Here is a 27,753-nt window from a genome sequence, read left to right as displayed (position 1 = left end):
TCGGCCCATTTTCTGCACGAATATCCTCTGAATATATCCCGAATATCTGACGTATTCTGCCCATTCTCTGCAGGAAAATTCCCTCTGATGTGCAGTGAAAGTGGCGCGGACGGTCATTGCGCCCAGCTCGCGCCATTTCACGTCCAGCCATGGCGAGTCCTTCACTGACTCACCTTCCCCCGTTCAACTTCCACTCTCGTCCACACCGCCCCTCTACCTCTCCCAGCTCTTCCCTCAGCCCTCATCGATCCCTGCATCCATTTCACCGCGATGAGCGTCGCCGACCGAGTCGTCAACTTCGGTGCTGGGCCCTCCGCTCTGCCGCTCACTGTGCTCGAAGAAGCCCAGAAGGGCCTCATCAACTTCAACGGCACGGGCATTGGAATCGCAGAGATCTCCCACCGCTCGAAGGAGTTCCAAGCCTTTCTCACTGAGTTCGAGCAGAACCTGCGCACCCAGCTGGAGGTGCCTTCCACCCACCGCATCCTCTTCACCCAGGGCGGCGGCACGACCCAGTTCTCCGCCGTCGTCCTCAACATGATCGCGCGCCACCGCCTCCTGCACCCGAACGCGACGGCGGAGAACACCGTGCTCGACTACGTCGTCACCGGCTCCTGGAGCAAGAAGGCCGCGGAGGAGGCGCGCCGCCTCACCGCCGGCGTCGCGACCGTGCGCACCGCGGTCGACGCGCGCGTGTACGCCAAGGACGGCAAGGCGTTTGACAACATCCCCCCGCACGCCGAGTTCGCGTTCTCGCCCGCCCCGGCCGTGATCTACTACTGCGAGAACGAGACGGTGGACGGCGTCGAGTTCGCGCACGACGCCGGCGCGCCCGCCTCCTTTCCCTTCGCGCGCCTCCCCGCCGCGCCGCTCCTCCCGCTCGTCGCCGACTACTCCTCCTCGTTCATGTGCCGGCCGATCCCGCGCCTCGCCGACCACGCCGTCATCTACGCCGGCGCGCAGAAGAACATCGGCCCCGCCGGGCTCACGATCCTCATCGTCCGCGAGGACTGCGTCGTGGACGTCGACGCCGCCGCGCGCCTCGGCGCGCCGCCCGTGCCCGTCGCGCTCGCGTACAAGACCCTCGCGGACGCCGGGAGCCTGTACAACACCCCGCGGTGCTCCCGATCTACGTCGCCGGCCTCGTCGTCCGCCGCATGGGCGAGCAGGGCGGGATCCCGTACTACGAGGCGCTGAACCGCCGCAAGTCGCAGAAGCTGTACGCAGCCATCCACGAGGGCGAGCAGAACGGCGTCTTCCGCCGCAAGGTGCAGATGGGCTCCGAGAGCTGGATGAATGTCGTGTTTGAGGTCCTCGGGACGGCGCGGAGAAGCGGTTCTTGGAGGGAGCCGAGGCGGAGGGCATGAAGGGGCTCAAGGGACACAGGTGTGTTGTTTCGTGGACATGAAACGGGGCGAGGACGCTGACTCTGGGTGTTCGGTCCAGATCCGTCGGAGGTCTGTTCTTCCGTTCGATCTCTCTGTACGATCATAAACTCACCTTCTCTTTAGGCATTCGGGTTTCATTGTACAACGCAGTCACCGAGGAAGACGTCGACAAAATTATTGCGTACATGAATAGTTTCATGCAGAAATAGGGAATGGAGCATTGCATAGAAGTGTACTATCATAGATTAATAGAAAGCGTCATATACCAATGGAAGCCATTAAGGAAGACGAAAACGATATAATCTATAGCTCTACAATTGATAGTATGTCACTTTGCCGGAGTGGTTAACGGGATCGCCTGCTATTCTTAGCTGTCAGCGGTTGTGCTTTGCACGCGAGTGTTCGAATCGCTCAGGTGACGCATTTTTGCTCCACCTTTGCGCTACAGTTCGCATATGTGACGACCCAGTTCCAGCTTAAGTTATAAGCTCAATTCATAACAGAAGGAAAGTAGTGTCTATCTCAAGATCGTAAATGTACATACAATAATACAAGCGGACCGTCCATGCCTGTACAATACAGAGCACAAGTTCTATTCTCCTGCCTTGAGAAGCTCGCGCAACTCCTCACTGACGACAGGACGCTTGGCTTGTATCTTCCCCGCCGCATTCTCCGACACGGCGGCAGACGCGACGCTGCCGGGGCGCCGATGTCTGATGTTCGCCGCGCCAGCCGACTTCTCCTCCACCTCCCGCCGATCAAAGTCGGCGATGAGCTGCGAGAAGGATAGGAAGAGAACCTCCGCCTGTGCCAGCGTGCTGTCCAACTCAATGGTCATGCTGAGCTCGTTGCAGTACTGCAACAGGTTCGAACAAGGCAGGTGTCAGCGCGGCATCAGTCAGCAGCGAAGGGCGACCCTGTACCTTCAAGATTTCATCAAACTGTGAGCGCGGGCGGGATCGAACGTCGAGAGAGCAAGCCGAGTTGCGTTAGTGCGGGGAAGTGATAGGTGAGAGACATGGGCGGCGCACCTCGACAAGGTATCGGAGGATGACGTCCCGATGAGACTCGAGTACCGCGAGGGCAACGAAGAGCACGAACTGGGTGCTGTAGTAGTCGTCCACAGGACCTCCCACAGCCTGAGGACGTCTTCGAAAGGAAATTCTCGCTTGAACGAAATGAGCATCCACCTGGGGAAGAAGTCTTGGGGTCACGACGTTGCTCGCACCATGCGGGGCGCATCAGAACATACCGGAAGCAGAAGAACAGATTCAGCCCGTCCGTTTTCTCTGTCTGGTTGTCAATCATCGGATGCGGGGTCCGTCCACGTCCCGACGTACCGAGGTGCCGGTACAGTTCCGGGTCCATGACCGAGATCAGCTGCTGGAGTGTCGAGAGCTGCTTCTTCATACCGCTCTGATCTCGGAGGAAGTTCTGTTTCTGTTGGGTCACATACGGTCATCAGACGTCTCTTCGGCTTTGTGCCAAATTGGGTGCCACTAACCATGCGCTCCATGATCTGCACGAAACACCAGAAGGTCATCTCTTCGTCGCCGCTCATCACAACATAGATCGGCGCGCAGAGATCAGACATCCCCTGCACATAACCTGTTCCCGCCGTGTTTCAATATCTATAGGCATGAAGCAGCTTAGATATGGGGCTTACCGAGCTGCGTCTCGTAGAAGTTGTACGTCAAGAGTATGCTTGCGAGACGTTCGATGTGCTCGTTGGTTGGCGCCTGGGCGCCGATATCTCCGAGTTGTGGCGAGATAGTAGAATACCGCATATGCAGTCCCTTCTCGTTCTCGGTGTCCTCCACTACCGGAGTTGTCTGTGCGAATAACGGCTGAGTACGATCTGTCCTCCGACAGTCGACGTCGATGCGATGCCGCTCCTGCGGAAGAATTCAGTCTGATGCCCGTGAAACCCGACTGTTGTACAGACCTCGATGACGTCTTGACGCTCGAAGACGTCTGGTACACCCCACCATTCGTCCTTGAGGTCGCGGTACTTCTCCCTGCAATGGACATGAGCAAGCACCCATAAAGGCGTAAGATTAAGCTTACTTCTTCGCTGCCCACGCGTTCTCCCGCTCTGCGGTATCTGTGCCCCAGCTGTGCACCCCAAGCAAGAACGGCCACACCTCCTTGCGGATCTCAGACACAATCCCCCTAGTGAAAACTTGCCGCTGCATCTCCTCCCACCGCACCTTCGTGCTCCCGTCCGCGTTGAACCACCCCCGCCACATCTTCTCCGTCACCGGCTGCTTCGGATTCCTCGAGGTCTTCGGTCGGGGCAGGTTGGAAGTGGACTGCAAGAGCTCAAAGATGCCTAGCGACGAGTCCTCCTCTGCGAGATCCGCGGACGCAGCCGGCATCGCCTGCGCCTCACGCACCCGCGCGCGCTCGCCCTCCTCTGCGACGATGCGCGCCCATCGGGCGAGATACACGCGCGCGCTCTCGAACTCACCCACACCACCCTTCTCGACCCAGCTTCCCCACTCGAGGTCGCCGTTGGCGTTTACGAGGCTCCTCACTGGATCGGGGAGATGGGGGACGATAGGTTTGGCGAGGGGATGCGAGAGGATGTGTTGTGCGGCGTGGGCGGCGTGTCGCGTGATGTGCGAGAAAGACTGCAGGAGAGCCATACGCGACTGGGAGGACGCGCTGGAAGAGGATGTGGTGGGTGACAGTGAGCGGTGGAGAATGGAAGAACGCTCGGCAAAGGAGCTGATGGTAGTGGAGAGAGGTCGTGGTCGGCGGTGTGCGGGAATAGGTGAGTGAGAGTTGGCATATGACGACTGAGCGAGAATGTCGTCCACCGCGTCGTCCGCAAACAGCACGGTCGAATGCGTTTCGATGTCCTCGCGCGAAGGGTCGACCAAATACAGGTTTGGCTGTAAGGAAGAGCGCAGGAGGTGGCAATATGACCGCAGCTTTGTGAGGAGGTCCTCTCCGCCCCAAGTGCTACTCTTCGGTGCATTATCTGCAGGAGGCGGAGGATAAGATATGCGTTTGGGCCCGATGGATGGCTTCACGGGGACCGAGAAGGACTTCGACTCATCGTCATGGAAATGGAGGTTCGGTAGAGTCGCTCCGCTTATTAGGTTGATGGCAATAGAGCCATCTAGAGGACAATTCCATCGAAAATGACAGCATATTGAGCAGTTGCACTTACACCATGAAGACAAAGAGGGTGTGCTGACAATCAGGGAGTATATAGAGGTCACAGGGACCGAGAACGCATACGACTCAGGGCGTTGGACCGGCAGGTCAATGAGCACGGCATCTGCGCCAGGCTCAGCACGACTTCTCATATACATGCATAACACATGTGCTCACCTTCATCCTCGTCCATAACCGCATGCTCCTCGATCTTCACGAACTTGTCCCATTCACTCTGACCCTTCTCATTCAACAACGTTTCCGGTATCCACGCCAGAAATATACAGGCTGAGCCGTCTCCTTTTTGACCTTGTCGGAAAAGCACGGCGCAGTTACGAAAGGACCGCGCACCTTCTTGACCAAAGCCACGAAACCTGGGATGTTGTCCCGGGAATATGCGGTTGGATTGACATAAACCTTCGACTTGCTGTAAATGAGCCTGTACTTGCTGTCGTCCGAGCTGTCCTCGGATGACGTGGAGGCCACGAGCATGTCTTCGGAGGGTCGGGGCATGTGCTTGATCTCAACCATCGAGTCGACCTGCAAGTCCAGATAGGCTCGTGAGCTTCGAGCTTCTTTCACGAAAATTGGAGGCGCACTGAGAGCGTAGAGAGAGTGCCGTCGAAATCTTGGGACTGCGGGGATGTGCTCATCAGAGGAACATGGGTGCATATAAGGTGGTTTCGTACGCGCCTTGCTGCGTACGGCTCCGTGACTGGGACCGCCGCCCCCGCGTCGCTGCGGCACAGGCGCTCCCCATCGAGCCAAGCGGCGCGTCATGGCTCCGGCTCACGTGTGCGGGTCTCAGCGGCCCGAGCGCCGAGGCATCCCAATCGAGCGGCGAGCCAAACAAGACCAATCGGAGATCTGCAACTGTACAGTTCCCAAACCTTGTTTTTCGCCCTCTGCCAACGACGCCGACGCCCCGCTCCCTGCCCAAAAGCCCACTTTCTAGCTATGGAGAACGACCAGGTAGGTCCTTGAGGGCATTTCACAACTGCGCGGGGTGTTTCTGACGAATTGCGGTGATTTCCAGGGAATCCTCGTTGACCTTTACGTCCCCCGCAAGTGCGCGGCGACCAGTAAGTGCAGACGATAGCTTTGGTCCACGCTGGAACTGTCTCTGAAACATCCCCGAACTCCCCAGACCGCCTCATCACCTCCAAGGACCACGCCTCGGTTCAGATCAGCGTTGCCGACGTCGATGCCGATGGCCGTGCGCTCTCCACCTCCACTAGCTTCGCGCTGTGCGGTCAGGTTCGCGCCATGGGCGAGAGCGACGACTCCATGAACCGCTTGGCGACTAAGGCGGGCCGTGCGTGTTACACCTCTTCTTACGCCGAAGTGATCCGCTGACTGTCTTATTTTGTGCAGTCCTCCGGAATGTGTGGTCGTACCAAAAGTAGTTCTCACGTTGCTCTCGAGTCGTCGTCCATCATCTGTATCTGTTCCCTTATCGTCTTGGTGCATATCAATGAGCCAGGTGGCCTGCTTGTAACAAACGTCCGTCCAAGCAGCCAGTACATTCACCCCGTGTAAGTTCACTGTCAAAATTCTTTGCGCCAAGAATCGTTTCCCTGCATGCAAGCCTTTGCAAGGCTGACCAGCGCATACAAGAATGAATGATCCAATATGCAAATTCCGGGAATGTGATCCATAACGTTGTAAACAGACATCAACCCATGATGGACCCCTTCGTTGCGCCAGCTACCGAGCACCCTTCAACACTTCATTGCTTGATCCTTCCAGGCGAACACCTGTTTCCAGATCTTCCACGCTGTCGTGATCAGTGTAGCGCGAATCTGTGTTTCTTGACCGCCCCCCCAGAGCGGCGTGCCCTGGCTGTGCGCCTTCGCTGCCGAAGGCTATTTGAGACTCTCTCGGACGGTCGCGTCCTCCACGCTGAGGCCGAGGGGGATAAGGCAGATGAGAAGCCTCGTACTCCAGCATCGGATAGTACTGGCGGTAGGAGAAGTAGGCGATCGTAAGCCCGAGAACAGAGCCCGTAAGGACATCTTGCCAGTGGTGACGATAATCCATTGTGCGTGAGATGGCGACAAGAGCAGCTCCCGACAGAGGGGCCAGGGAAAGCCATGCCTTTACCTGTGGAGCGAGAGTCAATGCTGGTTTGTTTGTATGACAGCAGAGACGAACGTACGCTATGCCCACGCTTGTCGAAAAGGTGTAATTTCCCAGCCAAATAGAAGGCGAGGAAGCCCAGACCGGCAAACGAGACTGGGCACCAGATCAGCCTCACACTATGATCAATTGTCTAAACACTTACGACTGGAGTGACCGCTAGGGAAACTTCTGAACCCATCCTTTAATATTTTCGCACTGGTTTGGGTGCAGATGGCGGAAGTAGACAGTCCGAATGAAGGGTCCGCAGCACCAGTGACCGGCTGGCAGCGGTCAATCAAGTCTGCCCGAAATGACCTTAGTCAGTGCCACAAGTTCAGCAATATTGAGACGGGAACGTCGACCCTACCTGGACGAGGTCGTCCAACGGTGACCTTGACGAACTGTGTGATACAGCCAGTAATAGAAGTTGACAAAAGCCCTGTAAAGTCGCTTCAGAAACACGGAAGTTTGACTTGAGGGTCTCACTGACATCCAAGATAGCTGCTGTGAAAGTCCCACCACGACCTTACGCTGAGCAGGTTGATGACGGGCATGAGGATAAGAGGCCCTCCCGCGAATATTACATAAAGCAACCAAGGCTGGGCAGTGGTTGTCATGATGAGAAGTGGCCGTAGAGTGAAAGACGTGCCAACTTACTGGAACTCGTTCATGCTCAGCAAAACTATGGCGTCGACATTACTCCGACGTATTGTGACGAGTCAGCAAGTGGACTCACGTGTGCATTAGCCTGCGGAGCGTCATTTCAGTCAACCCCATATGATGAGGCCATTAGCAGGTACGAGACTTACGAAGTATCTGTGAGAGAGAACTCTCTTCTGAAGCCAGGAACAAAGTTGAGCCCGAAAAATGCAGCTCTATGGGGAATATTTTCAGAAGAGACTACGTGGTGCACTGAGGGGTGTGCGCACGATAAACCTATTGAGAGCGCCCTGGACAGTATGGGGTTGGGGGGAGAGCGCAGTAACGAGCTGCACAATAGACTCACCAATCCGGCAGATACGACAAAACCATGCTGCCCCGCGACCTTTTCCTTGGATCATATGACCTCATATCCTGCGCCGCAGAATGTTGTATCGTGGGGGCGGCCGACGTCGACAGCGGTATAGGTGCGGACGGGAGAAGGGCGAGCGGGTATTCTTCCTGGTTGATGAGGCGAGGGTGAGCCATCAACGGGCAGAGTCAATACGGAGCGAGAGACGAGGCGAGAGCACACGCACAGGACGAGGACGGTGAGAAAGCAGAGATCGAGCCGTGTGGAGAAGACGTCGGATTTGTAGCATGCGGACGTCAGGCGCTTGTTCGCTCATTCTGGTCGGCCCCGCGCACCGTTCGATCAGCGGGGCGCAGCGGGTGCGGTCCGAGCGATGTCTGCCACCATCCACGCGAAGGGCGTGCACCTGCGTGCAGCTGCGTGCACGGCGAGCGGAAAAGCGTCGCGCCTCACAACGGCGATCGAGCGGACGGCAGCAGCCATCGTGGGACGGCTGCGCACCGGGATCTCGATTGCCGCTGAATTCGGCTGGGACGCGTCGCGCCCAACGTGACCTTGACGCGCTCATTAATCTTGCCCTTGCACCACGTCCTCGGAGCTCCTTCCGCTCGTCTGTGCCTACATGGCTGACACCTTGGCATTCGAATGGAAAGAAGGTAGGTCAGGCTTGTGTGCCCCGCGCGCTATGCTCATGTCCTCACCTGGAGGACCCAGAGCACGGCGATATCCTCGAGAAAGTAGCGTCAACCGACATCGTCGAGTGCGTTTCGATCACACTACCGCAACCATGTTGACGTCGAACAATGCGATCGCAGGACAGAATGGCCACTGCTGCGCAGTATCATTAAGCACAAAGTGGGCAAGGTGCGCACGATATCCATGGCGAAGTTCTATGCAGCTGAGACATGTCGTAGAATGTCGAGTCCTTTCTCAATGATGGCCCTCGGTGGGAGCCTCGACCTCCGCTGATGATTGCCGCACCTCAACAACTCCCCAACGGTGGTCTCAAACTGCCTCCTTTTCCAAGCCGTGATTTCATCCTGCCAACTCCCATTCCGCCACCCCCACCGAAGGTGGATCTCACCAAGGATGAGGCGGAGACGATAAAGATATCGATTTTTGCGCAAATCGAGGACCTGGATGAGTATGTGGTTTCATTCCGAGTGCCTATCTCTGTGCCGACATGTTTTGCAGCACCCCATTCACAATACAGCGCTTATGCGAGCTTTGCGTAAGGCCTCGGCAACACTACAAGTTCGTTGGCAAATATCTGCGGGCAGTCGAAAAGTCCCTACTCGTGACTTCTTCCTGGGACGCATTCCCGCCGCTGTCCGAAATCGAGAGGACATACTCGACAAGTGGACACCCCTCCATCAGCACCTCTGCCGTCTCAGCCCCCAATACCCCCATATTCTCCCCCATACCTTTCCTCCATGAAGACGCACGGCGGTCCAAGTCACGCAGCCCACCGCCCAGCCCACTTGTCTTGCCCTCTGTCGTTTCCGCAGCAGATGCAAGTGCCGACGTCAAAGCTCTAGGTCTGGTTGACGAGCTCGACGATCCTAAACCAGGCCACTTGAGCGACCACATCGAAGCGATCTCTGCTACGACAACAGTGAGCGGGAAACCACTGCACGGCTCCCTGGAGGAACGATTCGTGAAGGGAGGATCGGAGAACGCAGATGATGCTGAGGCGAAGGAAGAGGGTGAAACAAGCGACGTGACGATGGAGGACGAAGGGAAAGAAAACAAGGCAGTCTGATCCGAGTATGTACTGATACAGAAGCTACCTTGGTGCCATCTCAGAAAGCAGTGACTTACAGGAACCGTCTCCCGTTCTCAAGCATAGTCCTGCTTGATCTTCCCAAGCATCGCCTTCATCCGCAAACCCATATCTGGCTGCCCTCGACCTCGACCCCTTCCTCCGCGTCCAAGGCGGCCGCCTCGACCCCGTTTATCGTCGTTGTTGTGACGCCCGAGTGTATGTGATTTGTGGGTGTGAAGAGAAGAGCGCGAATACGCCTTACGCTGAAGGTCTCGGAGGGACTGTCTCTCGTCTGATTTGTCCGTTGTCTTCGACGGCGCGCTGGGCCATGAGATCTGCCGTAAGCCTTCGCCCTTCTGCGGTCTTGTTTTCGATTTGCTTTCAGGTCCTCGCGGCGGCGGAGCGTTGTTTTCGTCCGACGTTTCATCTTCGCTCCCATCGCTACCGCTCCCCTCTCCGCTTTCATCAGGGTCACCGTCGGTCCTCTGGGATAGATCCTCATTTGCACTCGTTTTGTCGTGTTGAGGGCGCGTGATTGTGGCGTCGGAGCCCAACACGCTCTCCATGTGTGGGCGGGCGACCGTCAGCCCTTCCCTGCGTTTTTGTGCTTTCCATTTGCTCTTGATCTTTTGCGTCTCAACCCACGACTGTTTGAGTTTCTTGGCTGAAAAGGCGGCGCGCAATGTTAAAGAATGTCGTGCGCCATTCAAGTGAACTGGACGCACCCCGTTCGAGAGGCAGATGCTGGAAAGTGGGCGGTTTCTTGCGTTTGACGCCACGGGCTTCTTGACTCTGGGCGGCGGATGGAGGGGACATGACGGGGAGTGGGGCGATGTGACTCCGGGAGTCGTCTAGGCCAGCCGGATCTGGTGTCGGGCGGAGGAAGTTTGCGAGGGTCTCAGGGAAGGTGCAGTGCAGAGCTTATGCGGACAAACACTGCTCGACGCTTTGAAGCGGATTACATAACCCCACCGTCGCGCTATATAGCGGTCCCGAGCGCGCCTCCTCCCTTCCAACAACCCGCCCACTCGCCCGCGCCCGCGCCATCTTTCGTTTCTCTTCCTCCCCTACGCCCTCTCTCCCGCCCTCTCGTCGCATGAGCGTGCAGAACCTCAACACTTTCGGTGCGTCCCCGCCCCCCGCACACGAGCCCCGCCCGTGCGCTTATCGATCTCACGGCTAATACGAACCATTTGCTTTCCCCGCCCTCCCCGCCCTGCCCTACACAGATCCCTTCGCAGACGAGGGCGACCCGCTTCGCAGCACTGAGGACGTCGGGTCCCAGTCCAACTACATCCACATCCGTATCCAACAGCGCAGCGGGCGCAAGACCCTGACCACCCTCCAGGGCCTCCCCAAAGGTGCGTCCCACCCGTCTGAACTTGTGGCGGACGACCATGCTGACGCCTCGTGCGCGCAGAGTATGATCTCAAGAAGCTGCTGAAGGCATTCAAGAAGGCAAGTCCCCCGCTCACCGTCGCGTGGCTCTCGCGAGAGACGCAGTCGCTGACCGCTGGTTCGTTTTCCGTCCATCTACGCCTCCCTCACAGGAATTTGCTTGCAACGGGACCCTCGTCGATGATGAGGAGGCCGGTCAAGTCATCCAACTCCAGGGTGATCAACGACAGAAGATAAAGGCACTCCTCACTTCGGAAGGCATCGCTGCCGCCACTATCAAGGTCCACGGATTCTGAGTATCGCGTTGTCACAGGAAGCTAGAGCATTGGTCTAGGATTGAGCCTCTCCTGCTGTCTGTCTTCCCGAGCATCACCATTGTCATGTACCGTCCATGTCCTGCCTCTCACCTGTCGTATAGTTTCATGTCTGTACTAGCTATTGTCACGATAGATTGGACTTCACTGTCTTCGACCATCCCCAAACCACAAACGTGTCGGTTTGATAGCACCGCGCAACTCTGGCGAGTACTTCGAGCGCACTCATATGCCGTACAGTTAGAGATTGAAGAGGCAATCGAGATATAGCGGCGGCGGCACCATCGTCGTTTCAAGTTCTTCATGACAAGCTCACATCTTGCACGAATCAATCATTACAGACAACTGTGCCCACACGAAGACTTGGCGAGCATGCAATTACATTTATCATAGAATGGAACATGACTCAGCTGAGAGTTCACAGGGACGATCGTAGCAAGGCGACGAAAACCAGTTACTTGATCTTGTCGAGCGGTCTGAAGAGATGCGTGTCAGGTAGTACGAGCAATTGGTTCTTGAATAAGACCAACCTGTTGAATCCTCCACGACTGGAATAGAGCAAGGATGATCCATGATCAGCGACCGAGCATTGCGTGCTCCACGGAGAAAACACTCACCGGTTCATGTACTGCCGCCATGTCCGAATCTTCTTGATGTCCACTCCGCCTTCTTGGTTCCCTTCGACGTGTTTCCCCTAACGTTCGGCGGCATTACGCCATTGGCCTCAGAGGATACACAAGGAACGCACGTACCTTCGTAGAACCAAAGCCAGACATGCCCATCATAGCCATCATAGCCTCGTCGTCGCCATTCGTAGCCTCCATCTCCTCACCCTCCTCCTCACCATCAGCGGTGGGCTTCTCGGAGTCTTGTCGGGCACCCGTGAGCGAAGATTCGGGCCCGGGCGTACCTGGAACGGGTGTGCAAGTCAGCGACACTGCTTTGTCCATCCAGCTAAGCGGGGCGGGGCGGACGCGGACCTGTGGAAGACTGCGGCCTGCCTCCTCCAGGCTCCCCCGCCTGCTCCGCCGGACGGTCGTGCGCCGTGTCCCGCTCGGTACGCCCGCCCCGTCGGTCGCGCTCCCGTTCTACATCAGCGCGGGCGGGGGTGGGGGCTCGCGGCGTCCGTCCCTGTCCCGCTCTCGGTCGCGCTCCCTGTCGCCTCGCCTGCCGTCGCGGTCGTCGCGGCGGCGATCGTCCCTCCTGTCGTCGCGCCTGTCTCCTCGGTCCCGACCGTAGTAGTCCTTGCGATCTGCGTGGATAAATTGATTCTTAAGAGCATTCGGGCAGCGCGCGGGAGCCCAACGCACCTGGTTCGCGGTCACGGTCGCCTCTGCGAGGGGGACTCCGTGAACGGCTCCTTCGCCCTCCTCGGTGTGGGGGTGGGTGACGGCCGCCGCCCTTGTCGCGCTCGTCGCGCTCCAATTCCCGTCTCCTGTAGTCGTACCGAGAGGACATCAGAAGTAGTTGTTGTGGGAGGGAGCAACTCCCCACAACCAGTGCGCCACGCGCGGAGGCGGCGTGTCGCACGTGACATCGACGCGCCTGTGGCAACTTGAAGTCGTTGAATTTCGTTACTGGGCGATTGTACTACCACCAGTGCAATTTCTAGTGAGTACAAAACTCCGCCTGACGCCCCACCGTAAAAAGCGGTCGAACCCTCTATTCATGATATTTACACCATAAGTCGATGCCCATTTAATTTACAAGAACCAGCGAATCCAGAACAGAGAATCCAGCTGCGACCCCACCCTCGTTACTGTCCTTAGTCTTAGTGCGAAGCAGCCACCCCACCTGCTTTTCCTGTACGCTTTCGCTGGGCCCACCAAACAGCGCCCAGCCGAAGATACCCAGCTCGCTGATAACCTCCGCTTTCACCGCGCCCTCCGTGCCGCTACCCGCGCGGACCAGATAGTTCCCAAGCCCGGACGGTGTCTGGATGAGTTCCATCGCAATCCACGCCTCACGCTCGTGCTCAGGGAGCGTGTTCAGGAAGGGAGGGATATCTCCCTTGTACACGTTGTTGCCCCCTCCTTCTCGCTGAGGCTTCAGCACCAGCTTCTCCGCCTGTGCCCGTGCTTTCGCAACGCCCTCGCCTTCATTGAGCCCCCACATTCCCATCCAACTGCGCCGAACGTTCTCCGTCAGGTTGCTGCTCGTAAGGCCGTGGGGTGGGTGGAGATAGCGTTGTAAATGGTTGCCTTGCGTCAGGACCTCTTGGACCTTCTTGCCACCCGCGAGCTGCAGTTGTACTGAAGGGCACTTGATCGCAACTGACTTCTCGAGCAGGTAACGCGTGTTGTAGTGAGCGGGCGTGGGGTAGTCTGTGGGGGTGTAGCCTGCGCGGAAGTACACAGTCGAAATCTCCACGGATTCCGCTCCTCGGGGAAGCAGACCCGGACGCTTGATGCGCAAGATCCGAGAGGTAGGAACGACTTCCGCGGAGGTAGCCAGCTCATCGAGGGTTTGGCGGATAACGCGCAGCGAATGCCTTTGCTCTGATAAGTGACTGAGCATCCGAGATGGATGGTCGCCGACTTACTTCTCCAACAGCTCGTACTCCAACCAACGCTGGTCGAAGACGTTCCGTTCTCCTGCTTGTACCACGAAGAGAACCCAAGCACTGATATCATTGTCAGGACTTCTAGGTGAATTTTCGTCAAGAATGTTGGTCACTCACGACGGAGAACCATAAGTCTTGTGTGCCGTAGCAAGGCCTTCTGCGAGGCCTGCTATAGTCTCATTCGGTGGCATGTTCTCCAGCTTCAAAAGGGGAGAGCTATTGAAGTACTCCGTAGTTGCCACTAGATGTCTGGTTCTGGTCAATCACAACCCAGAGTTGACTCCTAGACCGTGCGCACCTGTGAAGCTTGGAGATATTCTCCGAGAGCGCCCCGAAGGACGACGAGATGGTGTTGAATTCGACCTGCTTCAGGCACGGCTCTTCTCCCTCCGGCGCATGCAGCAAGTAATCAGACCTGAACAAGCCTAGATGCCATTGCTGCGTCTACTTCAAATCCCGTCTGCCGCGGCACAGGGAGGGCACGTACCTGCGTGACCCCTTCATCGCGCAACCTGCGCCAAATCTTCCACAGCTCCCCGGTGAACTCGTCGACCCGCCCGACGCCTTCCTCCGCGCCCATCACGCGGTCGAGGAAAGCCTCGTCCATCGCGACGCGGGCGTAAAGAACGTTGTACGCCGACTGCAGCTCGCGCGCGTGCTCGAACTGCTTGCGCGGGAACGGCGACGGGAAGAGCGCGAGCGGCGCGTGGATCGTGGACGTCGGCGCCGCAGGTTGCACGTCTGCAGGCGGGAGGTAGACGAGCCCGTGTGAGAGCGCGTAGGTCGTCGCGAGCAGCGTCAGGCTCTCGCGCTGTTCACTGGTGATCTCCGGGGCCATTGGGGGAGGGCGGGGCCGGACATCGTCGGCGGGTGAGGGTGGTGGGTGGACACGCGCACGAGATGGGTGTGGATATATGCCCCGGGGAGAGCGTCGGGGGACGGGGAGAAGCTGAACGTGAACGCTTGTGCGGGATGACAGAGCGCGTCATTGAATATCGGAATTGAGCTCGCTTGATCAGCCACTTGTACGTCGTTATCGCGGCTAGATGGCGCGATTTGGGATGCAGCCCAAGCAGCGGCACTCGGAGGCGCCCACTTCCCAGCGATCCATGTGGGCAACACCGCATGCTGAGACCTGAGACACTTTAAAAGGCTATATAGACAACAGTAGACTAGGGACTATAGTGCACAAACAACGTGGTCGGAAAGTAGGGGTTTTTTTTGTATCCTCGTTTATTGCCCTCGAGGGCGGAGCCCTATGGTAGGCATAACATACAGTAAGTTCGTACATAGTGTGTCACGTAGCAATGGATAGCGTCGTCTTTGCATATGCACCCTCGGGAGCGATCCCGAAGGCACAGTGGACCGAGAAGTGCCGGCGGCGTGCCAGTGAGCCTTATAGGGGCTCGGGGTGTGTGTTTGAGTGGGGAATCGAGAGTAAGGAAAACCGGAGCAAGTATAGTATGGGTACAGTAGCGCTATAGTAATGAGAGGGTTGGAGCGGAGAGCGGGTGGGTGGGATGCGGCGACGAGGACGATGCAGTGCGGTGGGTGTTTTAGGCAGGGTTTAGGTTCGCGTCCGCACGGGTAGTTAGGTGTCTTCGCGCGGGGGTCTTCTCGCGCAGGGGTGACTAGGTAGGGGGCGGGTGATCAGCGGAGTCGCGCGCGAGGAGTCATCTTTCGGAAAGTAGGGTAAAGGCATGTTGTGGACATAGGGAATTTGAAGGACCCGGGGATAAACATGAGGGGAAGCAATTGCATCTCAAACACGCTCGGCACCATTGGCGGGGGCGGGGGCGGTAGAGGGGCTGGGGGCTGTAGAGGTACGGGAAAGATTCTGGTGGGAGCCCGTAGGCGCGTCGGCCTGCCTGGTGTTGTACGCTGACTTGTCGGTGTACTTCCCGGATTGCAAGCCGAACGATTGATAGTCGACGTCACGAAGTTCGTAGAGGAAGAGGAAGAGGAACATCGGCCCTGCGAATAGGTCGAGAATGCCGTACCAGATCATCTCCGATGTGACCGTGATGACATTGGCGCCCTCGGCACACGCCCAAGCGATCGGATAGAGGAGGAGGAGGAAGGAGAGGTAACCTGCGGCCGTCATGTATCCGCGACGAAGCACACCGCCAGCAGCAAAGGTGCCAGTGCGGGGTGCGTGCCACAGCAGGATATACCTGTGCATACCATCAATACAAAAGTAGTGGTGAGGCCGAACAACGGAACGCACCATACGTAGAAGAGGGCTGCGACACCGAAAACGAAGTAGCCCCACTTGAAGGAGCTTGTAACGAGGGCGCCTACCAGGCCCATGATGACGAGGACGATGCCCATGAAAATGGTCGTGAAGATGTCGGAAAGCGAAAGAGGAGTGGCGAGAAGGAGCTCCAGAAGGAGAAGAGGGAATGTGATGAGCCAGTTGATGTATCGCACGAACTGCCCGTGCCCATGTCAATCAAGCACGCAGACTATAGGAAAAGCACTGACGAAAATCTGGCGCGTGCCTCGGCCGCGGAATTCGGTCTGCACGGGCGTAGATCCAAGGTTGGAGGCCATCGAGAAGTACGCCAACATTCCAGTGGTGAGTACCACTATGGCGATCTGATGGAACAAGCGCATGCCGCGGGGGCGCTGAAACGGAGAATACGGTAGTTAGCGGAGTGGCTAACAAGCTATGACGATAGTACATACCCGGAATGCCATCGCAACCATAATCAGGAGAGATACGGTGAAGATGCAAAAAGTAGTCCACAACCAGTCTGAACCATGAGTGCTCAGACGAAAGTTGGCATTCGAAGGGTTATTGTTGATGGCTTCATTCCCGCCCATGACTGCAACCTATGAGGAAAGTTCGGAGAGCGACGAGTGGGAAGCGGTGGGAAAGAGAGGATCAGATAGCAGTTGCTAGTGACATCGTGCACGTCCAATTCGCTGCTTGTTATATAGAGGCATGGGCCCCCTGAGGAAGTGTCTAGGCGAGGCTGTCGTCGCGAGAAACCGGAGGGAAGCTGAACGATGATGAGGGCTTGTTTACTAAAGCGAGTGGGGCTCGGCGTGCGTATGACCAGTGGGCAGAGCGAGAGGACTGGCTGGCGAGACTTGGTCAGCATTGAATCATCATGAGAACAGAGTAAACATAGAGCATTTTTCAAGTGTTCCGTCCGAGGATGGGATCTTCTGACGTTGCCCCCTCTCCGGCTAATGAATGCCTGACGGGATGTCCAAGAAGACCTCGGCCACATGCCCCCCACGATCGATCGTGTCTGGTGATGAACTCTGAGTAAGGCAAGGGACCGACTGTAACACACGAAGAGGAGCGATCCTCAGTCAGTGATAGAACGACTATATTGAGAGCATAAGTTCTACCTGTAACACACGAAGAGGAGCGACTACAGATAGAGTAAGCATATGTAAGGAGCGCATAGTAGTGTGAATAGACTTACTCCTCAGTCAGTGATAGAACGACTGAAGAGCAGTGCGAGCCAGAGTCCTCCCTATATACTGTCCAGGAGTAGCATACGTAAGCAGTGATGGGAAGACATATATGGCGCAGAGGTCAGACCGAACAGAAGATGGTTACAGGGCTGTGCGGGCTGTGCGCTCAAGACAAAGAAAGTCCGTAAGTGGAACAAAGGAACAAAGAGAGAAGCGTAGAAGAACGGAATGGAAGAGATAAGGAACTACAAGGCAGTGAAGTGACATATGGAACTATGGGAAGTCTCTCACAGAGTCCATGTGGATGCGTAAACTGTCCTAATGTACGTATGTTCGATATCCAATGTTCAACACACCCCCTCGTTCAAGACGCGGATGAAACTAAACCAACGTGCTCGCAGAAGTACTTGAGTATCGAAAGAGGAACTGACTTCGTAAGCGAGTCCGCTAGCTGCTCCGCAGAAGGAACGTGAAAGAGAGTAACTTCGCCTTCCTCGATGTATTCGCGAATGAAGTGGTAGCGGATGTCGATGTGCTTCGTGCGACGGTCAACGGCAGGGTTTTCAGAGAGGAAAATCGATCCCTGGTTGTCCATACAGAGCGGCGTAGGACTCGACATATCGTCACCAACTTCACGGCCGAAAGTGCGAAGCCACTTCATCTGACGGCAAGCGTCTGACGCGGACATGTATTCCCCTTCGGTGGAGGAGAGGGATACTGTGCGTTGTCGGCGAGAGACCCAGGAGAGTGCACCTCCTGCCATCAGGAAAACGAAGCCGGTTGTCGACTTCCTGTCGTCGCGGTCTTCTCCCCAGTCTGAGTCCGAGTACGCGATCATGCCGGCGCCATCCTTTCCATCGTAACGAAGACGATAGTGCGAGGTACCACGGAGGTAGCGAAGGACGTAGCGAGCGTAACGCATGTGATCTTCAGACGGGTTGGCGTTGTACTTGGAGAGACGCGTGACAGCGTAGGAGATGTCTGGACGAGTACCGAGCATGGCGTAAAGAAGGCTGCCGATGAGGCTCTGGTACTCCCGACGAAGAGTTGCAGGTGCTTCATCCTGTCGAGCGACGAGGACGCAACCAGCGGGGAGAGGAGTGGATGCAGCGTTGCAGTCAGACATGTTGAACTTTTCGAGGACGGCGTCGATGTACTCTTCCTGGTCGATGTCGAGGATGCGTTTGACGCGATCGCGACGAATGCGAGTACCGAGGAATCGTTGCACTGGTCCTAGATCTGTCATCTTGTACTGCTTGCTGAGAGAGTCCTTGACGAAGTCGATGCGCGTGCGTGAATTGCCCATGACGAGTAGATCGTCGACATAGAGAACAATCAGCGTGACTTCGCCTGGAACACCCCCTTGTCGACGATAAACGTAGACTCCGGCATCTGAGTACGTGCGGAAAAATCCCAATTTGATGAGCGAGTCGTGGATTTTGAGGTTCCACTGGCGAGAGGCTTGCTTCAGACCGTAGATGGCCTTCTTGAGCAGACAGACGTAGTCCTCTTTGCCAGCTTCAACCCATCCTTCCGGCTGCTCCATGTAGATCTCCTCGTCGAGATCGCCGTTGAGGAACGCGGTTTTGACGTCCATGGCGTCGATATCCCAGTCTTCGAGCGCGGCGTGCGCAAATGCGAAGCGGGTCGACTCGTTCCTTGACACAGGCGAAAAGATCTCGAAGTAGTCTTCTCCCCAGTTCTGCGTATAGCCCTTAGCTACGAGGCGAGCCTTGACTCGACCATCGTGCTTGATGTCATACACCCAACGACATCCGATGACGTTACGACCCTTGGGGCGAGGTACGAGCACCCAGGTTCGGTTTTCCATCAACGAATTGTACTCCGAAGCTTCAGCCTTGAACCATTCATCACTCATAGGAGAGTTGTGCGCTTCGCGGTAGGACTGAGGGATGCCTTTCTTGCGCGCAGCGTGATTGATGATAGTATTGAGCAGATCGAAGTACTCGCGCTCTTCAGTTGTACGTAGCTGTCCGTCTCGTCGTGTCCTGGCGTCGACGCGTGCAGGCGGTTCGTCACCGTAGAAGTTGTCCCTGTTACGACGCGGATTCTGTCCTGCACCATGACGCTGAGGGCGCTGAGGTTGTGGTGGAGGACCAGCATCGACATCAGGTACTTCTTCAACAGTAGGATGACGGTTACGACGGTGGTTAGGAGCACGTGGCGGTGCACCTGGTACGACAGGAGGCGGAGGCGGAGCTTCGTGCTCTGGTTCAGGCTCGGCATTGGGTGGAGCTTGAGGAGGGTGTGGGACCATAGCAGGTTCCGGAGGAGGAGTTGGAGGAGGAGGTATAAGCTCGACTGGTTCATTGTCAGGCTCTCCTTCAGGGATGTCTGGGAACGGTGAATCGTCGGGGGTTACACGACGACGGCCGGTGGGGTTTTCACGTGCAGGGAAGACGTTCTCATCAAAGTCCACATCGCTAGAGACCATGATGGAGCGGGTAGAGCGGTTCCAGAAACGATAACCCTTGGAACCCTCGTAACCAACAAACACAACTTCGAGTGCCTTAGGCTCGAGTTTGTTGTCGCGTTTGTCCCTTTGCACATGTACGACTGCTTTGCAGCCGAAAACGCGGAAGTGGGAACAGTCTGGGACGACTCCGTTCCATGCCGTGATCGGGCACTTCCATTTTAGACGACGCATTGGCTGACGATTGTAGATGTGCACCGCAGTGTCGACCGCACATTGCCAGAAACCGTGAGACAGACCTGCGAAGTGAAGCATACACAAGGCCTTGTCCATGATGGTTCGGTTCCAGCGTTCGGCACGACCGTTTTGCTGCGGCGTTCCGGCATGGTCATGTCGTGCTCAATCCCAAGTTCGCGAAGAAGTTCTTGGAACTCTGTTGCGGTATATTCACCCCCTCGATCGGATCGTACCTTCTTGATTTTGCGACCAGTCTGTGTCGATACCCAGGCGTAGTAGGCTCGGAAAGCTTTCGTCTGTTCCGATTTCGCCTTAAGGTAGTAGATTCGACCAGCACCAGAGAAGTCATCAAGATATGTAACGAAGTACGTATATCCGCCGATAGAAGTGGGCAGTGGGCCGACTAGATCAGTGTGGATCATGTCGCCCGGGGCTTCTGCACGCTTCGGTGAAAGAGGGTGTGGTTTGCGCGTCATTTTGCCTTTAGCGCAACCATCGCAAACAGTAGACGGGGGAGGAGCAGGACCAATGTCGTCAACACCTTTGACTGCCTTAGGGAGCTTTTTGATCGCTTCCTTAGAACAGTGACCCCAGCGGTTGTGGATGAGTTCCCAGTCGACAGTAGACAACGACGACTGAGCCGCGGGTTGAGGTTCTGAAGGTTGGACAGGTTGGACAACTTTGCCATTCATTATATCCGTGGGCAGCTGATAGAGGTTGTTGATCGGATTAAACAGAGCCTCAAGACGCATTGCACCAGGGAAAGTCAAGCCAGCGTGTGAGAAGGATGCGTCTGTGACGCGAGGATCGAAAATGACCATTTTCCCATTCCCCTGAATGATGAGGTTTCCGGCGTTCTCGATGGCACCAGTTGAGAAGAGACGTGTACCCGCGTTGGGGATGTATACAACGTTCTTAAACTCAACTTTGACGTGGTTGCCGTTGAGATCAATTCGAGCAATAACCGTTCCTTCTCCGAGTGCGCGGACGATTCCAGCATCTCCTCCTGAGCCGTATGAAAGATCTTGGGCTCACGGTATTGAGTGTACGAGGAGAAGTCATGTTTGTATGCTGTTACGTGACGCGAAGCACCCGAATCCATGCACCAGACTGCGAAGTGAGAATCACGCTTAGCGGTGTTACCCGCATTGTACCAAGCAGCAGAGATCTCATTCGACGCGGACGAGGCGTCCGACGCTACAAGTACATTGACAGTCTGAGCCGAAACGTTATGCGAATGTCCGGAATTTCCACCACCACCATTATCTCTGCCTTTGCCTTTGCCGTTGCCCTGACGTTTCCCCTGCGGCTTGAGCTCAGGATGCTTCTGCCAGCAGTGAGACTCGTCATGGTTCTTCCCTTTGCAGTGAGCGCAGGGACCACGCGGCTTGGGCTTGGTCTTTGTGACCTTGCTGACGGACTCCTCGCCGTTGCCGATCGATGTCTTGCGCAAGGTCTGCTCAGAGCGAACCTGCGAGATGACGTTGTCGACAGTGATCTTGCTAGACTCATACGTCGCGAGGATGGTCGTGACGATGGTCCGGTAGGAGACCGGGAGCTTGCCCATGCACATGAAGGCACGTTGACCATCACCGTACTTCGCGATGGTGGAGTCGATGCGGTCGAATTTGGCGTTGTAGGTCGAGATTTGGTCGGCGAGGTCCTTGTTCTCGTCGAAACGATCCTGGTTGATGAGTTCCTCGAAGAGGGCGAAGCTCGACGCAGCGTCCGACTTGTCGTAAGCCGCTTTGAGAGCCTCCCACATTGCGTTCGCAGAGGTCTTGCCAGTGAGATGCGCCTCCTTGACCTCGATCGAGACCTGTTTGACGATCAGGCCTCGTGCCTTCGATTCACGCTGCTTCCAGGCAGCAAGAGCAGTGACTTCGGTGGCAGCAGGTGCAGGGTCGAGTGAAGGAGTGGCGGTAATTTCCCAGCAGGACAACATAAGACACATCCCTTCCATGTCGTGCGCCCACTGCTTGTACCCATCGCGACCCTTGAGCACCGAACCCTTTGCGACGGGGACAGTGTCCATGAGTGGTAGCGTGTAGAGGATCTCGAGGGTGTCGTCTTCTAGAGGGACGAGAGTGGGTGAGGGCGGAAGAGGAGGATAAACGTCGATGGGATAAGGATCGAGGGGACCGTAGACCGAAAAACCGTAGAGCGGAGCGTCTGGGGTGACGTCTGCTTCAAGGACTTGCTCAACTTCGAGCGAAGAGTGGTGTGAGGAGAGAGGAGATGGGGGAACGTCTGCAGCGACCGAGGAAAGTGGAGAACCTGGTGCAGAGACGTCGAACTGAGGGAGTTCCGACCAACGGAGGGCGTCGAAATGACGAGGGTGTTGAGGAGAGTCTGGAGCGAGGTGATATGGCCTAGGCGTACAATTCGCGGGCTGGTTGATGTCCACGTAACGGTTAGGGCAAGGTTGTACGTCGCAAACAAAGAATTCTCCGTCCTCGTCGTCAAAGAAGACGTCTTGTCCTCCGGATCGGAGTTCGTATCGGTGGTAAAAGCGTGAGCAGTCGAAAACGTCAATCGCGTCGGAGTCCGAAGAGCTGCCAGACGGGATCTGAACGTCGTTGAGGTCGGTAGAAGGACCAGCAACGTTGTCTGCCACGGTGAAGTCGATTGAAAGTTCAGAGAAGCGCGATGTTGAGAACGATATCCCCTACTCGTGGAGAATGAGCACCCGTTGGGGCAACCTCGCTACGAAAACCTGTCGGAAGGCCTTGTGGAGGGTAGAGGTGAAGACGGAGGAAGAGGACTGCGAGGGTAAAACCCAAAGCTATGTCCGACCGAAACCGTCCACGAGTAGTCGATGGGGAGATCTTGAATCGTTGGCGAAAGGTGAAGCGCGCGTTGCTCAACGTAAGCAAGCTAGAGCGCAGGGCTCATAACCTGATGAACTCTGAGTAAGGCAAGGGACCGACTGTAACACACGAAGAGGAGCGATCCTCAGTCAGTGATAGAACGACTATATTGAGAGCATAAGTTCTACCTGTAACACACGAAGAGGAGCGACTACAGATAGAGTAAGCATATGTAAGGAGCGCATAGTAGTGTGAATAGACTTACTCCTCAGTCAGTGATAGAACGACTGAAGAGCAGTGCGAGCCAGAGTCCTCCCTATATACTGTCCAGGAGTAGCATACGTAAGCAGTGATGGGAAGACATATATGGCGCAGAGGTCAGACCGAACAGAAGATGGTTACAGGGCTGTGCGGGCTGTGCGCTCAAGACAAAGAAAGTCCGTAAGTGGAACAAAGGAACAAAGAGAGAAGCGTAGAAGAACGGAATGGAAGAGATAAGGAACTACAAGGCAGTGAAGTGACATATGGAACTATGGGAAGTCTCTCACAGAGTCCATGTGGATGCGTAAACTGTCCTAATGTACGTATGTTCGATATCCAATGTTCAACATCTGGGGCGGCAGGAGGATGTAGCCAGGGTGGTTTGTGATAGATCGAAATTCGCAGTGGACTCGTCCGAGACCCAGACATTGGCTGCCAGCGCGACGCGGTGAATCTGGGCCAGGGGAAGAAGACGATGACGAACGAAGTCGGAAACGGACACGGAAGGGCAGCAGATTCCGCGAAGTCCCGTAGCAGAACACAGAGCGTCCAGAGCGTCCAATGCAGGCCGAGTGCAGTCGGAGAGCGCAGGGTCCGATGACGCGATGGCTTGCCTCGCCCGCTGGCGCTCGCCCGGCCCGCGAGTCGTCATTCTCGGGGCGTGTCGCTGGCAGCGTGGCCGTCTGCCTTGTCTTCGCTCCCTCCCCCATGGCTAGCCATGCAGTACGACGGGCTGGTGTCAGCTCCGGTAGATATTCGGACGCATTCTCATACTTCCAGCTGCCTGACGGCCCTTTTCACACTCAGTGTACGTCCGCCTGATCGGTCTTCCTCGCACCGCGCTGCCTAACGACTTGCGGCGGTTGTGCTCAAAGAACGGGGTGGACAGTTTCTCCCATGGTATGCATGCTCATTCTGACCAGGTGGCCCGCTCTGACTACGAATCACCCGTGAAGCCAATATCGAATACAAGGACTTCAGCCCAACAGGTCGTGCAGTTCTCACTTTCAACCGCCCAGAATACGTCCCTGGCGCCATTAAGGCCCTCAATAATTCTATTCTTTCCGGGAAGCAAATCAAGGCCTTCTCGATCGATCAAATCCCAACTCCGAAGACTCGCTCTCGTGGTGACGCCGGCCGCCGCGACGCCGCACAGCGGGGTGCTCTCGCTGGTGATGGTCTAGATGCTGGACTCACGGGTGGCGCGAAGAATGTCCTTCTCGAGGGCCTGCCGTACAACATCGCCCCGGAATACATCTACAGAAAGGCTCTTCGGACCTTCAAAATCTCGGGTGCGGACGAGGGAAAGCCGTTTGTGACTAGGCTCAACAAGTGAGTGATTGTCCCTCAGAGCCGTCCTATTTCCTCACATCCATGCAGAGAGGGGAGTACGCGAGCAACATCTCGTTGGTTGGTTCGCTTAGATTCCTGGTCAGAGGCGTATCGACTGGTTCGTAAGCTACACATGAGCCCGTTCACGAGCTCAAAAAACAACGAGTTGGATCATGTTGTCCTCGCTCATGTTGTCTCTTGAGATCTTATATGCCTTGCACACGGCACGATATCCTGTCCAATATAATCACGTGGTGTTCTCCCCTTCCTACGGATGCTTGAATGCAAGAGCCGTCTGCATCGGGCCCATAAGACAGAGACAGCGTAAAATTGGTTGAGTACGGGCACCTGCTTGACACGACCTCATTGGAAAGTCAATCGGCCCTTCCTTGGGTCCGCATTTAGAATAGCTGATACATAGCATACAAAGAGGGAACAAGAAACAAGAGCAAGGCAAACCAAAGCTGCAGCAATCACATACGCTCTGCTTCCGGTTCGTGTTCTTCCAGCTTGGGACGAGGCTCCTAGAACGAAACACATGAGCATACCGCGGCGCAACAGCTATACGGGCACCCACCCCTCGTGTAGTATCATCATCCTCTGGCGACCTTCCACGCTTGAGCGTCGACTGCTGAACGTGCTCCGTCGCTTTCCAGTCACCTCCACCACCAGCAACCGCGCCAGGAACGTCTTGGGCGTCGTTGTAACGCTCTTCAACCTCGCGTCTCCGCTCGATTTCGGCACGCTGCGCTTGTGCTCCCCATCCGCCGCGACCAGGATCGTAGTCTTGTCTGTGTTCGTCTCGTACCTATGGACGGACTGTGAGAGTGTTGTCATGAAGCACGGGTGCGAAAACGTACCTGTCCACCACTTTTGCCCCTACCAAATTGCCTGCCGTCTCTATAGCCTAGGTCGAGGTCGCACCTAATGATGCGCTCATCCAATTTGGTGCCACTGATGTAGCGAAGGCAAGCTAATGCCTCCGCATGGCTGTAATATTCAACAAAGCAGAACCCACAAGGTGTCCTAAGAGATTTCGTTAGGAAACAAACAGGAGTATGGCTCTTTTTGGTAGGGCGCATGTGCACCTAGCTCGCATACAAAAGTATGGCTTCGGGGCTTACCTCGTATTGCGGTCGAGACCCATGATGATACGCTTGATGCCTCCACCGTCCTCGGTGTTAGTGCACTTCGAGAATATCTCATAAATCTGCTCTTCAGTAGTATAAAAACTCAGATTCCCGACCTGCATGACGCGGTCAGTTTGACGCGTCGAAAAGATGCAATCCACTGGCACGACGTACATAGAGCGTGGTAGTTTTTGACAGGAGGTCGGTTTGCGTGTGTCGGTCGAATCTAGACTGAGAGTCTTTGTAGTTGGAGGGCTGGTCGAGCGGGGTGACGATGTGTGCCATGGTGAGGATAGGATTCCAAGGGAAATGGCTGCTCAGAGGAGCACGGTTCCCAGTCGCACCGTGAAGCGCTCATCTGCAGCGCTCCAGTCACGTGCATTGGTACGACGCGTCCCTTCATGGCCGCGTCAGCCCTGCTTCAGGCAGCGTTCTCGCTTGTCTTCTCCCCTTCTACACACCCCACAAACCCACAACCATGGACGAAATTGGAGTTGATATCAGGAAGGAGGTATGCATCAGTCTCATGGTATCGTCTTATTCGTACCCACGCTTCTATTAGGAGCCCACCTTCGGCACCGTGATCGAGGACAAGGCCGCGCTCATGCAGGAGCTCGAGTCTGAAGAGGACATCTACCTGAAGTACAAGAAGCTCGCCCGCACTTAGAGATGCTCGATATTCAAGAGAGCTATATCAAGGACGAGCAAGCGAACCTCAAGCGAGAGCTCATACGCGCACAGGAGGAAGTCAAGCGCATTCAATCTGTTCCTCTCGTCATTGGACAGTTCCTGGAACCCATCGACCAATATACCGGCATTGTTGGGTCAACCACTGGCTCCAACTACGTCGTTCGTATCCTCTCTACCCTCGACCGCGAGCTCCTCAAGCCGTCTTCTTCTGTGGCACTCCACCGGCATTCCAATGCTCTCGTTGACATCCTTCCCCCGGAAGCCGACTCGTCCATCGCGATGCTGGGCAAGGAGGAGCGCCCAGATGTCGCGTACCAGGACATCGGCGGTATGGATGCGCAGAAACAGGAAATCCGGGAGGCGGTCGAACTGCCATTGACGCACTTCGACTTGTACAAGAAGATTGGTATCGACCCGCCTCGCGGTGTGCTTCTTTACGGGCCGCCAGGTATGTCATTATTCTCCTCATCTTCAGTCGGTAACTCAGAACCCGCGTAGGAACGGGGAAAACTATGCTTGTCAAGGCCGTCGCGCACCACACCACTGCCTCTTTCATCCGGGTCGTTGGCAGTGAATTCGTGCAGAAGTACCTCGGAGAAGGTCCTCGTATGGTCCGCGATGTCTTCCGGCTAGCTCGCGAGAATGCCCCAGCTATTATCTTCATTGACGAAATCGACGCTATTGCCACGAAACGGTTCGACGCACAGACAGGTGCTGATCGAGAGGTGCAACGCATCCTGCTCGAGCTACTCAACCAGATGGATGGTTTCGACCAAGGTAGCAATGTCAAGGTATGTGGGCTCTTTCTCTCCCTTCCTGTGAGACCTTCTAAACCAGATTCGTAGGTCATCATGGCTACCAACCGAGCAGATACTCTAGACCCGGCTTTGCTCCGTCCAGGTCGTCTTGACAGGAAGATCGAATTCCCACTGCCGTCTCGTCGAGAAAAGCGTCTTATCTTCCAGGCTGTGACGGGCAAGATGAACCTCGGACCTGACGTCGACTTGGAGGACTGTGAGTATCGGAATCGCCAATTCAGAATGTACCATGATTGTGACCCTTCTCTAGATGTTTCACGGCCTGAGCGCTTGTCATCCGCTGAGATTGCATCTATTGTACAAGCCGCTGGCTTGCAAGGTAAATGTTCTTCAACCAGTGATAGAGACTGGAGGATGCTGATTGACCTATTCAGCTGTGCGGAAGAACCGATACGTCGTCCTCCCTGTGGACTTTGAGGAAGCATGGAAGGTAAGCGCCTATTTGGCTCTGTTTGTACCATCAGCGTGGCGAAAGTATTTGAGCTCACGCCCGCTGCCTCTTCTTCTCTTCACCCACCAGCAAAACGTCAAGCGGGCGGACGAGACCTTGGACTTCTGTGCGTCTTTCTCTTGCTCCCTTTTCCCCTCCCCCTCACGCGTGTCTTCCCCCCAGACCGGTAATGTTTGGTATCGCTGTTGTTGTGAGTGTGTTGTGACGTGTTCGTCCTGGCTCCTGCTGACAATCCTGTTCAGATCGCATCTGTACTCTACTGGACAATATAGTCTTTGCATCTCGACGTTGTTTGTGTGTGGGTCTCATTCCATCGACGCTCTACACTTTAGTGCCCCATCAGCCTTCCTACTCGAAGGGGCATTCATTCAATAGAGCTAGATCAACGCTTTCCGAATTTTTGCCTCTTCTTCTGTCGGCTTTTCCGCTGGC

General features: G+C 56.0%; 12 protein-coding genes and 1 non-coding gene across 13 annotated transcripts; 7 read left to right on the top strand and 6 right to left on the bottom strand.

Annotated features, from left to right (window-relative positions):
* Positions 1–270: 270 nt before the first annotated feature.
* Positions 271–1,597, top strand: BXZ73DRAFT_95578 (phosphoserine aminotransferase; the record flags this gene model as incomplete). The annotated part of the gene is made up of 5 exons (XM_048026832.1): positions 271–1,056; positions 1,101–1,268; positions 1,331–1,386; positions 1,447–1,457; positions 1,512–1,597. The coding sequence occupies 5 exons, from the start codon at positions 271–273 to the stop codon at positions 1,595–1,597; spliced, it is 1,107 nt and encodes a 368-aa protein (XP_047883795.1).
* A 118-nt stretch (positions 1,598–1,715) lies between these two features.
* On the top strand, positions 1,716–1,809 carry BXZ73DRAFT_t5. The gene has a single exon. It is a non-coding gene; the product is annotated as a tRNA-Ser (tRNA).
* A 171-nt stretch (positions 1,810–1,980) lies between these two features.
* Positions 1,981–5,084, bottom strand: BXZ73DRAFT_86270 (RabGAP/TBC; the record flags this gene model as incomplete). Its single annotated transcript, XM_048024141.1, has 13 exons — positions 1,981–2,244; positions 2,420–2,488; positions 2,518–2,578; positions 2,641–2,677; positions 2,729–2,828; positions 2,893–2,996; positions 3,055–3,283; positions 3,334–3,406; positions 3,456–4,515; positions 4,567–4,677; positions 4,731–4,797; positions 4,839–4,853; positions 4,905–5,084. The coding sequence occupies 13 exons, from the start codon at positions 5,082–5,084 to the stop codon at positions 1,981–1,983; spliced, it is 2,370 nt and encodes a 789-aa protein (XP_047883794.1).
* Positions 5,085–5,510: 426 nt separating this feature from the next.
* BXZ73DRAFT_95576 (40S ribosomal protein S21) lies at positions 5,511–5,959 on the top strand (the record flags this gene model as incomplete). The annotated part of the gene is made up of 4 exons (XM_048026831.1): positions 5,511–5,525; positions 5,590–5,635; positions 5,701–5,868; positions 5,928–5,959. 4 exons carry the CDS (start codon positions 5,511–5,513, stop codon positions 5,957–5,959), a joined length of 261 nt encoding a protein of 86 aa, XP_047883793.1.
* A 301-nt stretch (positions 5,960–6,260) lies between these two features.
* On the bottom strand, positions 6,261–7,548 carry BXZ73DRAFT_37244 (phosphatidic acid phosphatase type 2/haloperoxidase; the record flags this gene model as incomplete). The annotated part of the gene is made up of 8 exons (XM_048017961.1): positions 6,261–6,656; positions 6,712–6,788; positions 6,838–6,975; positions 7,042–7,113; positions 7,165–7,273; positions 7,332–7,356; positions 7,411–7,422; positions 7,484–7,548. Coding segments are annotated over 8 exons (894 nt in total), but the record flags the coding sequence as incomplete, so codon positions are not given.
* Positions 7,549–8,308: 760 nt separating this feature from the next.
* Positions 8,309–9,448, top strand: BXZ73DRAFT_86268 (PPP4R2-domain-containing protein; the record flags this gene model as incomplete). Its single annotated transcript, XM_048024140.1, has 5 exons — positions 8,309–8,342; positions 8,401–8,446; positions 8,502–8,550; positions 8,601–8,830; positions 8,881–9,448. The coding sequence occupies 5 exons, from the start codon at positions 8,309–8,311 to the stop codon at positions 9,446–9,448; spliced, it is 927 nt and encodes a 308-aa protein (XP_047883791.1).
* Positions 9,449–10,547: 1,099 nt separating this feature from the next.
* Positions 10,548–11,145, top strand: BXZ73DRAFT_86267 (eukaryotic translation initiation factor 1; the record flags this gene model as incomplete). The annotated part of the gene is made up of 4 exons (XM_048024139.1): positions 10,548–10,575; positions 10,681–10,812; positions 10,872–10,909; positions 11,002–11,145. 4 exons carry the CDS (start codon positions 10,548–10,550, stop codon positions 11,143–11,145), a joined length of 342 nt encoding a protein of 113 aa, XP_047883790.1.
* A 472-nt stretch (positions 11,146–11,617) lies between these two features.
* BXZ73DRAFT_86266 (uncharacterized protein) lies at positions 11,618–12,621 on the bottom strand (the record flags this gene model as incomplete). The annotated part of the gene is made up of 6 exons (XM_048024138.1): positions 11,618–11,639; positions 11,694–11,711; positions 11,781–11,857; positions 11,916–12,117; positions 12,256–12,415; positions 12,474–12,621. 6 exons carry the CDS (start codon positions 12,619–12,621, stop codon positions 11,618–11,620), a joined length of 627 nt encoding a protein of 208 aa, XP_047883789.1.
* Positions 12,622–12,861: 240 nt separating this feature from the next.
* BXZ73DRAFT_37708 (glutathione synthase) lies at positions 12,862–14,564 on the bottom strand (the record flags this gene model as incomplete). The annotated part of the gene is made up of 5 exons (XM_048018070.1): positions 12,862–13,654; positions 13,706–13,786; positions 13,844–13,975; positions 14,025–14,170; positions 14,223–14,564. 5 exons carry the CDS (start codon positions 14,562–14,564, stop codon positions 12,862–12,864), a joined length of 1,494 nt encoding a protein of 497 aa, XP_047883788.1.
* Positions 14,565–15,488: 924 nt separating this feature from the next.
* Positions 15,489–16,552, bottom strand: BXZ73DRAFT_37753 (heat shock protein 30; the record flags this gene model as incomplete). Its single annotated transcript, XM_048018073.1, has 4 exons — positions 15,489–15,900; positions 15,954–16,159; positions 16,211–16,354; positions 16,415–16,552. 4 exons carry the CDS (start codon positions 16,550–16,552, stop codon positions 15,489–15,491), a joined length of 900 nt encoding a protein of 299 aa, XP_047883787.1.
* Positions 16,553–23,608: 7,056 nt separating this feature from the next.
* BXZ73DRAFT_95570 (uncharacterized protein) lies at positions 23,609–24,236 on the top strand (the record flags this gene model as incomplete). The annotated part of the gene is made up of 3 exons (XM_048026830.1): positions 23,609–23,648; positions 23,708–23,800; positions 23,857–24,236. 3 exons carry the CDS (start codon positions 23,609–23,611, stop codon positions 24,234–24,236), a joined length of 513 nt encoding a protein of 170 aa, XP_047883786.1.
* Positions 24,237–24,705: 469 nt separating this feature from the next.
* Positions 24,706–25,647, bottom strand: BXZ73DRAFT_86263 (RNA-binding domain-containing protein; the record flags this gene model as incomplete). Its single annotated transcript, XM_048024137.1, has 5 exons — positions 24,706–24,756; positions 24,810–25,040; positions 25,093–25,258; positions 25,357–25,478; positions 25,537–25,647. The coding sequence occupies 5 exons, from the start codon at positions 25,645–25,647 to the stop codon at positions 24,706–24,708; spliced, it is 681 nt and encodes a 226-aa protein (XP_047883785.1).
* A 193-nt stretch (positions 25,648–25,840) lies between these two features.
* BXZ73DRAFT_95568 (26S proteasome subunit P45) lies at positions 25,841–27,696 on the top strand (the record flags this gene model as incomplete). The annotated part of the gene is made up of 9 exons (XM_048026829.1): positions 25,841–25,873; positions 25,925–26,004; positions 26,052–26,500; positions 26,551–26,843; positions 26,898–27,066; positions 27,121–27,189; positions 27,245–27,300; positions 27,391–27,427; positions 27,665–27,696. 9 exons carry the CDS (start codon positions 25,841–25,843, stop codon positions 27,694–27,696), a joined length of 1,218 nt encoding a protein of 405 aa, XP_047883784.1.
* Between the last annotated feature and the right edge of the window lie 57 nt (positions 27,697–27,753).

The sequence above is a fragment of the Epithele typhae genome (genome assembly GCF_022376455.1).
Source record: "Epithele typhae strain CBS 203.58 chromosome Unknown BXZ73scaffold_1, whole genome shotgun sequence".
NCBI lineage: Eukaryota > Fungi > Basidiomycota > Agaricomycetes > Polyporales > Epitheliaceae > Epithele > Epithele typhae.
The sequence above is the reverse complement of the archived record's forward strand: the minus strand, read 5'-3'. Positions and strand labels throughout refer to the sequence as shown.